The 11364-nt window shown below is 40.9% G+C and overlaps 1 protein-coding gene across 1 annotated transcript; it reads right to left on the bottom strand.

Moving 5' to 3' along the window:
- Positions 1-5922: 5922 nt before the first annotated feature.
- Positions 5923-8820, bottom strand: smim13 (small integral membrane protein 13). The gene is made up of 2 exons (XM_035183369.2): positions 8326-8820; positions 5923-7203 (listed from the first exon to the last, which is right to left on the bottom strand). Exons 1-2 carry the CDS (start codon positions 8399-8401, stop codon positions 7013-7015), a joined length of 267 nt encoding a protein of 88 aa, XP_035039260.1. The 5' UTR covers positions 8402-8820; the 3' UTR covers positions 5923-7012.
- Between the last annotated feature and the right edge of the window lie 2544 nt (positions 8821-11364).

Here is an 11364-nt window from a genome sequence, read left to right on the forward strand (position 1 = left end):
ATTTCTGGCATAACTCATTTGTTATAGTGAGAGAAAAACGAGCAGAGTGGTTTAATAAGTAAAAAGAAGGTGGTTATTATTGTTGTTTTATCTTAGGGAGACATTTTATTTACTCATATCTGCCAGTGATATATCCAATTTATTGGAGTTAGATTTAATTTATGGTTAAAAATCACAATACATTTTCATATTAATCCACTTCATCAATAACATTTAAACCAACAGTGTTATTTGTGCTCGTGCAACATAACTGTTCCATAAGAACCTTCAATTGTAAAAGATGGAAAAATAACTTAAAGAAGAACATTGGAGATAGTACAAGTAGTATCTGGGGTCACTGAGTCTCCAAACAGTGCGATGACAATGAAATCAGTGTCACTATCAACAAAATTAAATTATACACATGTGCCCTCATGAGCACTTGACCCCGTTTTTAACAATCTGTTTGATCCAACTTCCGCCGCCTCTCCCAGGAAACAGTAATTGTCAGTTCTGTGTAATTAGGTATTTTCCCTGCTGCTTTTAAAACATCTGGTAAAACGTCATAAACCTTGAATCCACAGTTTAACAAAAGGCACACAGGCAGATTACTGAAGGAGCAGAGATGTGATTCCAAATGACTCACGTATGAGTACACTTATTATATCGAGTATTATTATTGAATTCATCAGAGAAAAGAAAGATAATAACAAGAATGACTGAGTAGAGCACAAACATCCACCAAGGACAAACGGTTCTCTTGAATTCAATCAAGCTACAACAAATGTCAGTCTCCTAAACTAGATCGACATATTATTTCCTGAGAAGATTAACAAAAGGGAACAAAGAATTCCTGGATCTGCCGCTTTAATGGATTCTTTCTTGGCTTGTGTCTCATCACTCCACCAAGTTTGATGTAATCTGTTAAGTAGTTTTTGTGTAATCTGGTTTACAAACAGACAAACCAAACAAAAAACACACGGGGTGAAAACATAACCTCTTTGGCAGAGGTAATAATAGTAAAGAGCTACATTTACAGATAATAAAATATCACTGTCACTGTGGTTTTAATCCAAAGTCTTGTCAAACCAAATCAAATCCCCGTGGACCCCTACAGGATATTTCTGATTCAAGTCATATCTGATCAGTCACTTGTTCCCTCTAATCGTGACAACAGCTCGCTGAAAGGATTTCACATGAAGCGGGACAGAGCGGCTGGAATACGGTGGCCGTGCCAAATAATTCCTCACTTTGTTGCAGAACATTAGATATGACACACGGAGAATAATGAGGGGCAAGCAAAGGACGAGACGCCGCTATACATGTCCTCTGGACCGTGAGAAACGTGTTTTTCCGAGCGACACTATCAGCTGCAGCACATTCTCTCTGGTTCAAAGTGTAGGGAATTGATAAAATGTCCAGAACGACTGCGCGTCTTCTGCAACAGGGAAACAAACAACCTTTGTGTTTCCTCATCCTCTCCCTCTCTCCTCTCTCTCACTGTAATCTGAGTGAAATATAGTGTGACCCTGTGGAGAGGCTCTGTGGATAGATAGATGGGCCTGCGTGAGGAAGAGATGCCCATGACTACTTCCTCCCCCCCTTCAGCTCCCAATCAGAAAATCTCATTAAACATCCTACAAGCTCACACAGGCTGGCACTTACAAGCAATCTAAGTGTTTTTATTATTCACTGCATTCCTCCCAGGGCTCTCCGGGGAGATAAGTAAGAAAGGAATTTGCAGTGGAAAGACTTCTTTAAAAAAAAAGACAGACGGTAAATCAGGAGACGTCAGATCCACCTTAAAGGTCCGTCTCTGTTAATCTGGCCGACAAAGGCAGAAAGCAGCAGCAGCAGTGCACTTTAAGAGAATAAAAGGCGTTAAAGTTTTCAGGCTCACTTGCAAACAGATAGAAAGGTAACAGAGCCTTCGTCTTACAGCTGAAGAATGTCATTAGCTTTGCAGGCACTTGGTCATAAACTTTAACCAGTCGGAGGTGCAATATAAAAAGTCACAGGAGCAGTTTCATAGCAATCTGATTACTGTTGGATTGAATGATCACGTTGACTCGCTTCACTCGATAAGAGAAGACTTTAAACCTCCAAAGAGAAAAGTCAGGGCTTCACCAGAGTCATTGGGATTCATCCTCAGGGGACAACGCCAAATTCTGTACCCGGAGAGGCTAAGATACAGAATGAAACCGGATTAGTTCAACTTTTACATGCTAGTAGCACCACATCCTCTGGGCACCATGAATATAACTGTGACCATTAATAGAGGTTTAGCGGAGTTCTTCACAATCATGATTGGATTTGGATGCTTCCTCCTTAAGTAATGTGGAATAATTGAATTAACGAGATACTTTTCAGTAACAAATAAGGGCTTGAGGCAATGCAGCTACTTTCAGTTTGTTTGGCCTTTGTAGGTCAGTAATAATGTCAGGACATCGTGTGGCTCTCAACCAGTGAGAAGAATTGCTTTTGGCTGATGTAAATGCCGGAGACCTGGGGAGAGATTGATGAATCAATGAGTTATTTTAACTCTGGCAGCTTTAATAGATCCACCAGGGCCAGAACGCACAGTCCTGGACACAACAGCTGCAGAAGCTTCGGTGTGTATCCCGTCATCGGGGGCATCGTGCCCATCATCTCATTAACGACTGTCTTTGGTTGACCACAATTCCATAACTACGCAAGGTGCTGCACAGACAAGCTGCATTTTGTTCAAATCCCCTGGAGAGGTTTGTCTCCAAGCTGCCCGATGAGATACCGTCTAGTCAGGCAGAGAAACTGCAAAACAGGTATTGGACTGCTGAGATGGAAATTTGCAGTGAGAGCACCTGCAATCAAAACCTCGGCTGTTCACCTGTCTGTCGAGTGAGCAAACACACGGTAAAAGGTCATCAGAGCGATAACGTACTACACCTACAACCAGCAACTAGGCTCTCGCTATATAAACACATATATAAAGTAAGAGTTGGAGGAGCGCTGGAGAGTCTATGTCATTTCCTTGGCTTACCACAATCATTTCCTGTAAAGTATTTGCAGGCTCTGAAATTACAGCTTCGTAGCTCAGTGGGGCCTCGAAAAAGGCCCCAGCTGCAGGCAGAGCTGAGGCCAGCCAAATCTGGGGGAGAGGTGGCATCCTCAGCATGAATCAAACTTGAGGCTAAGGTTTGCCTCATATAGGCAGTTTACTGTAAGGGTGGTTTCTTAATTTTCTGCATCTGTTTCCACTGAGTGACGGATGCAGGAGCTTCTGGACGAGTGGATTCTCAACATTTGAGTCATACCACAGTGAGATGTCTCCGTTACTGCACTCGGAATAACCCAGATCTATTTCTTGTTTACATTTGATTGGGTCGAAGCAGCCATACCACAGTGGAGACAAATAAATTGATCACCAGAGACAGGCCGAGGGGGCCAAGAGGGGGCCAAGAGGGCAAAGGGTCTCTTGTGAAACAGACTCTGTCTAAAGAGATCTGAATCTGTAATGAGTGGAATTCCTCGACGAGGGATCAATAAAGTCTTATCTATTCTTCTCTTAGCTTAGCTTAGCTATCCAGCTAGCATAACAGGATACTCAGCCACCTTACTTAGGTGTGTTAGCACAGGCTTGCTCCAGTTAGCATGCTAAAACAAGTACTTATTCCTTCTCCCGTTCACTGGGCTGTTGTACGTTTTACACAAGTTATTACTGAATGAATCCGTTTGCATTTTAAACCATTTTACTGCTTATTTGGTGAATCTAAGCTTCTCACTCACCTGAGAACAATAACAGGAAGTTACAGTCTTTAACGCGTCAGGTGTTCCGGTGATTTCGCGCCATCCCGACTCACACCACATGTCATTGTAGCCCAGCCCACCACCTACAGGTTAAACTGTGTCACAGCATGTAAACTGTCGTAGTAGACAGAATTCATTCCGTGTCAGGAGTGTTCCTAAGAATTAACTTTATGAACTTTAATTCAAAAGCTGAGGTAAATTAAATAAATGCATTTTGTGACTATGTTTTTCCAGACTGGTTCCAAACCAACCAAAAAGAGACACAAAATCGACAAGAAAGAGACAAAAAAATATCTACAGGGACACAAAATCACAACTAATAGTTAGACAACAACTGAAAAGATCAACAAAATGGCCACAAAGAGAAAGGTCTCAGTATATATGAGTACTGGGAGTGACAGGCTTTTTACCTGTCAGTACCCAAGAGTCAATTTTCTATAATTTCTCCATCTTTAGAAATACATACTTACAAGTAAAGGTCCTGCATTTAAGATTTTTTTACGAGACCAGAAAAAGTATATAATCATCCCCGTCAAAATATACTTAAGTTTCAAACACTGGATTCTCGGCGCGTTCTCAGCTACTCAAAATGCAAACTGCTGCACAGAGAGGAAAAGTTGTGTCTCAGTCGTGAGAGAAATTCTCATTTGAGTTTCAAAAGAGCTGACTGACACAGAAAAAGGTCTAAAAACCACAAGCTGCAGTGAAATTCAAATCAGTTGAACTTTAAAAAGAGTCAACCTCTTACTTTACCCCCATGAATACTAAGCGTTTTAGAATAATCTGGCTTTAAAAGTCTGCAACTCGAGAAAACATAGTCTTTATTATAACAGGGGGGGTACTGTTAGCTTTCCGGTTTTTGCAGCATGTTTGCAGCCACAATCGTTGCATTAGGTACGAGCAGTTTAGGAATAAGCTAATGACCCTTGGGGGTGAAATGCATTAAGCCTTGTCAGAGAATAAAATGGTCTTTTAAAGCTCGGCAGACTCAGTATAGATTATACACACAGAAGATTAATTCTCTGCTCCGAGGTCTGGGACAGTAATTTATGGCAGCTATTAGAAATCGGGCAGCAGAGAGAGATTTCACTGGAGTCGGTGCATACTTGTTTTATTGTTTAGTTTTTTACTTTGGTAAGTTTTAGAGTCTGTTTTTGTCTCTAAATTCCCCTTAAAATTAAAACAGCTGCCCTGTTGGTGCCAGAGTAAAAAAAAAAACATGTCATTAACTTTACTCTGATCAAAACATGTGGGCAACATAAAACTAATTTACTTTTTATTATCTTTAATGGTTAATTGGAATCAGATCTGTGGAACAAAATGAGAAAGTTGTCAGGCAATGAGGTAAAAAGCTCAATATAAACCTTTTGAAACGTAATAAAGTGTAAATATTGATTACTATAAAGAGTACAAGTACCTCAAAACTGCATTTAAGTACAAAACATTTACTTGAGCAAAAGTAATAAGTTACTTCCCCCCCTAGTCCTCACAAATACTCACCTTCAGGCTCAGGTGTGTTTGGATGTTTTTTTCTATAAGTGCGATACTGCCCCCCTGTGGTCAAACTGTAGAAGGACGTGAGGGAGCTCACGTAGCCAACTACGTTTAAAAGGTTGTTGTTCCACGTCATCTGTCGGTATCAGCTACAAACTATATTGTCTATGGTCATGAAGAAGTCTAAATCTCAGGTGAAGGTTTGAACACAGCTGTGACAACACACAGCAGATCAACTATGATCCTGTCCTCCAGAGTTAGAGGTACAGTGAAGTCTTCTGTAACACAAGGTTTCATCACAACCCTGAGTGTCGAGAGGTGAAGGTGAAGGTTACATTTGTTCAGTCGGCTTTGTCGGTTTACATCTTACAGACTCTGTTCTTTGTCGATTAAACTGCTGAATATGTTCTAAATCAATCGATCATTTCAATAGTCAAACAGTAACTAGAGCCTCGTGTGAAATCAAATGTACGACAGATGAGATGTCAAGAGTAGAAAAAGCTGCAAATCTGAAACATACGTCAATTGACTCATTATTCCAGCTGTAATAATGAATTTTAAAAGGCTAAAACTCAATTACTTACATGTGTATACACAGAATGAGGACAGATTTTTCTCTATTCTGCATCACTCACTTTCGTATTAAAGAAAACAGGACAGAGCTCAGTATATTCATGGCGTTGTTTATTTGAAGCTACAGCTCCTCCTCTGAAAAAAAAAAAATAAAAAATCATCGCTGATAAGAAGGTGCAAGAGTAACATTGTACCTGGAGGGAATATGGAGCAGGCGCTGGTCAGCTTCGACTCGCCATGTAATGAGCACTAAGTGACTGCTGGAGGCCGGGTAACACACAGTGGATGCCATCGAGACAGGCACTGGTACAGACAGAGGCACAGGGAACGGGAGGAGGTTCAGACTCGTGCAGTTTTTTCTGCCTCGTCTCTTCTCCGAGACGTCAGTTAAACTATGTAGCAGCTTCTAAAACACCAACTGTCTCTTCCTTGAAACGTTCTCCTGACTCTTCAAGTATAAACGTGTGTAAAAAGGGGCGAAGGAGAAGTTGCAAGGAACAGGTCCCATTTCACATTTTACTGAAATGAAACCTTGTCATTTGTCGGCTTTGGGCATCATCTACTGCACGAGACAGTTTCCACCATAACACGCAGAGTTAGTCACTGTGCGAGAAACAGGGAAATAACAGCGTGAACATTCCTTTCATTGCACTCTCTGTTGTAAATAAAGTTGTCAGTTGTACATATCACAATTTCAGTTTCTACCTTCAGTTTGTTCTTGTTGAAATGATGCAGACGAGCTCAGCGTTGACAGTTTTGCAGCCAACATCTGCTAAAAGTACACGATTTACAACATGTACGCAAGAGAGTGAATCCATCTCTTTGTGTGTTGGAGCAGCTCAACACTCCCCAGAGGCAGGAAGCAGCGTGGGAGCTGATGAAAGCCGGCCGGCACTACTGCAGAATGACTGTGGGACAGAGTGGAGCCCCGGTGTCACTGCTCAGTACATAAACATACGAACAGAGGACATAAAGAAATGGACAGCAATGTACATTAATGGCTTTTCCCTTTGAAACCAGAAGTTCTTCCTGGTTGGTTTAAAGTGTCCTGGTGAGGGGGGGAGTAGTGTAGAGTGCAGGGTCGGCGGGGAGGATCTCTGATGATCACACGGTGGCGTCTGTAGCATCAGGGTGTGAGAGCGGTTTCCGGTGCAGAGACACAGTGGCCGTCAGGGGCGATCTACGAAGTGCTTTCTGGAAAGGTAACTCTTTGGCGTGCAGTCCTGGGCCGATTTCGAGCCGGGGCGTTCGCTGTGCGTTCGCTCTTGGTTTCGGACGGTTGAGTTTCAGCCTGTGGGGTGCCAGCGTCCCCGACAAGTTCACGCAGGAACTTGAACTTGGATAAGAAGAGCTGCCAGACTACATACCAACCTGAGGAGGGGGAGAGAGAGAAGATATTTTAGAGGAGAGAAAGGCTGAAAGTGTTATTACCCACAGCATTGTGTGTTTTTCCATCTCTCCATGTCCTAACTCGACCTGATTTCCTGAATCAAACACAGACAGGAGGGAGAAAATGAATCTACAGAGTGCCCTTTGTTTTACGTTGAAAACATGTTTTTTAAATTCACGTCATTTCCAAGAAAACATTCTGCACAGTGCGGGGAAAACGCTGACGTCATTTGTGTTCACCGACACCAAATGATGTGGTGTTTGCGCAGTCTGAGTTAAAAAGATGTGTCATAGATTACGTGTCTCCACATTCTCTCCCGATATTCAGAAATCAAACCAAAACATCCTGGATTAAAAAAACGCCGCCATCTTGTGCCTTTGGATTCTCCGCAGTAGGGATGGAGGTCTCAACTGTCAATCATGAGGTTTCACCCCATCTTTATAGAACAGGTAATTGATTAAAACCAAACTTTGAGAAACATTTATTTGACCTGTACTTTGACTTTTAGTTTTGTCCAGATCTACTCGGGGACAAGTGCAGCCAGCCACCACGGAGCGATCCAGATGTTTTGGCTTCACTTTTTGAGGAGTGGTCATGTCGTCCACCTTTGTGAACAGTGTCAACACTTGTGGACGGACGTTAAAACCAGGTCATAAAGAAGCATCTTCAGCTGCAAGAAGAAACAGGAACTGACGTCAACTGACTAATAAAAACCACCAATGATATTATCTCCAAGTCTAAAACCGTTCCAGACCAACTCAGGACTCAGAAACTGGTTCGTGTCTTCTTCATGGTCTGAAGACGAGTTTGTGAGGAGGAGGAAGAAGAAGAGTGAAAGAGATGGTGAAGGAACAACCTCCTGACTCCTGCTGGGCACACGATATAAATAGAAACCTGTCAAAGACACTCAATACACCGAACTGCCATGAGGCCACAGTAAAAGGAGCAGTTCCACATTTTAGTTTTGGAAACTGTTTGTATTTCATTGTATTCACAGCAGCTGTCCCCGTTTAAAGTCTCACACAGATCACACGTGTGGACTCCACCACACAACATGTGTTAAAGGTCATGTGTGTGTGTGTGTTGGTCATGTTTAAACTCACCGAACAACATGAAGAGCAGCGCACAGACCAGTGTGGCCACAATGACCAGCAGCGTGAGCCCGACACTTTGCCACATCTTAGCCGGACTCCTGACAGCAGCAGCGGCATCAAACGCGGGGACGGTGGCGTGTGTGTGTTTATATCAGCTCCAACAAAAAAACAACAACAACAACAACAACACCGCCTGGCAGCTAAGCTAATGGGCTAGCTAACCGAAACAAACCGCAGCGCATCGCTAACCTCACACACCAGCGAGTTAGCTAGCGTGTAGCTAGCGTGTAGCCAGCGAGCGAGCGGGTTGGGCGAACTGAGCCCCCGGTGAAGCGACCTCAAACCCGGATAAGACTGTTAGCTCGTGTTAGCATGTGTTAGCTAACGTTAGCCGGTGTCCTCGGGTTAAAGTGGCTCTTCTGTGAACTACATCACTGCAGCCTGTGTTTGTTAGCTAGCATTAGCCACACACAGCCAAACAGGCGTCATAAAGTCAGACTGCGGCTGCGCAAGGCCCAGTGGACTTCTGGGTAATGTAGTCCGTCGCAGTTTATGCTCCTCCTTCTTCTGCTACTAATTATTACAACAATAGTAATAATATATCATGTTTACATACAAAGTGCACAAAAGTTAATTTTGTATTATTATATTAAAACCAGATTGTTATTAATTATTATTACTAATTATTATAAAGCAGCACTGAGCCCATACATTGATAATAATAAATGAACGTACGAATAAAATATATTATTATTATATTATCATAACATAAAATGTCATGCTTGTGCTCCAGACATCCAATTGAAATGACTAGATACTGTATTTGAAGAAGTATTAGATAAAGTCTAATATAAATACATATACCGTAAGAAGCAAATACTTTTGTCTTATACAAACTATTAAGTTAAATAGAATAGATCAAATAAAGTGATCTTAATTAAAGTGGTGACCAAACTAATCGCTACCAAAGGAGCAAAAGGTCCATTTCACCTTTTTTCTGTAACTACTTCTCGAGGCAAATTTGTGATTTTTGATTCTGGAATAATTGAAATAAATAAACACTGACTTGACTCTTCTTTACATTTAGGTTCTTTGCCGCAACTTTGCATTAAAGGCAAAAGCTATTTTGCATCAGTCCAGCAGGAAGCGCCATAATCAAACATGCGTAACCTTCGTTTATATTTACCTGAGAAAGTTGTGTTACTTTACAAGCAGATGAGCAACTACACATTTTCCTGCCCTTAAATGAACCATAAATAAATTCTCTTTTTTCATGAGAAAGTTGCACAGGAAACTTCCACCTCGTGCTTTGGTTCACTGCTGCATTAAAACAGTGAATGGGAAGTGGTTGATGTTGATGAATATCTTATCCTGAATGACTAGATTATATAAAGTAGGTCATACATGTGACCTTTACTGCTGCATACTTACTATTCATCATAACAAAAAACTGCTGTATCATTAGAAGAAGGGAGGAGATACTGTGAACACACTGTCCACCTGTTTCACTCTCTCTGGCTCTAAATGAATCTGTAGGAACAAGTTGCCAAGTCTCGACTTGTGAACACTCCTGTGCTGAGTTTGTCCTCGCACACACTCCAGCCGCTGTTATTTGCATATAAGACAGAATGAGTCATGCTTCACGATGGCATTTTAAACATGTGTGAGGTGAAGAGCGAGTCTATCTGTGCGTGTGTGTGTGAGTACAGCCCCCAGGAAACTTCTCTCTTTTATATAAGCGTTTGTCACCTTTACAATGATTAAACGTAGGGTTTGGATTATTAGATTCAAACTTTAATTTAGTCAGATGTTTTGCAGAATTACAATGTATTTAGGGTTTTGTTAAAATGTGAAATAGGTCGTTTGTGGTGACAAATTGAATCAGCAGGTCCGTTAAAAACCTTTAGACGTTACTTGTTAATGTGATTTATACGTAAAATATATCAATAAATTAAACTATAAAGAGTAAAAAGTACAATATTTGGCTCTGAAATCTAGTGGTTAGAAGTCAAGTACAAATACTAAAAAACTGTACTTAGCACAAATTACTATTTTAATAAATGTTCGTAGTCCATAGAACTTTACCTCCATAAAATCAAATGCTATTGTGGACACATTATATTTGATATTATACTAAAATGCATTTATACATTTTAAGCATGTTAAAAGTGCAGGTTTATGGTCCTGTTTTACTAAAATTTGTATTCATACTTCCTTGTTTTCATTTTTATTTTAAATGCTAATTTGTCCCATTGATAAAAAGTGTAGTTTATTTTTGTTTCATCTAATTCTGCTGAAATAAGAAAACATTTTTTCTTGTTCCACATCTTGACTCATACACACGGAGGCCAAATACGTGTGTACCTGTAATTTGCACATGTCTAATTTGCATAATGTCTAAATACCTTGTATTTGTAATTTCTGCCAAGAAGGTTGCGTTTCTGTCTGTGATTGTTTGTCTGTGAGCAGGAATATGCAAAACCATGAAGCCTTGAGGAGGGGCCGGGTCTGACCAAAGGAAGAACCCATAACATTTTGGCTTTGATCTGGATCATGGTGCAGATCCAGGATTTTATTTTTTCACTTTCTTTAACATCCTGAGACATTTTCAACATTTTCCTTGATTTCTCAGAGAATAATTATTGGATCTTGATAAAAAAAAAAAAACAGGCATGTTTATAGGACTTGTATTTATGAGTGCGTACGTTTGATAAAAATCTGGATCTAGTGGATTTAAATGTGGTTTCATACTGAGTGCTTCATTCTAGGTCAATATCAGATTACACTGTACGGAGGGCAAGTGCACGGAAAGAAAACGGTTTCTGGGGATGAGTGTCACAGGTTTCCAGCAGCTTGTTCCTTTGTTTGTTTCATGTGCTCAGTGGAAAAAAACAGACATGAAGCAAACGTAGAGAAATGAAAACAATTAAATTAAATTTGAGAAGCTTGCCTCAGCTTTCCACGACTCTTCATCCCCTCTGCACATGTTGATACCTGATACAGACAGAGCTGATCATTATCTAATGTTATCACAACCTCTCATTTGAC

This window comes from Hippoglossus stenolepis, chromosome 17, assembly GCF_022539355.2.
Source record: "Hippoglossus stenolepis isolate QCI-W04-F060 chromosome 17, HSTE1.2, whole genome shotgun sequence".
In the NCBI taxonomy this organism is placed as follows: domain Eukaryota; kingdom Metazoa; phylum Chordata; class Actinopteri; order Pleuronectiformes; family Pleuronectidae; genus Hippoglossus; species Hippoglossus stenolepis.

Coding starts and splice junctions, on each gene's coding strand:
- smim13 (XM_035183369.2), bottom strand. CDS start 8,401: ATGTGGCAAAGTGTCGGGCTCACGCTGCTGGTCATTGTGGCCACACTG. Junction 7,204..8,325: donor GCTGCTCTTCATGTTGTTCG/GTGAGTTTAAAC, acceptor CCCCCTCCTCAG/GTTGGTATGTAGTCTGGCAG.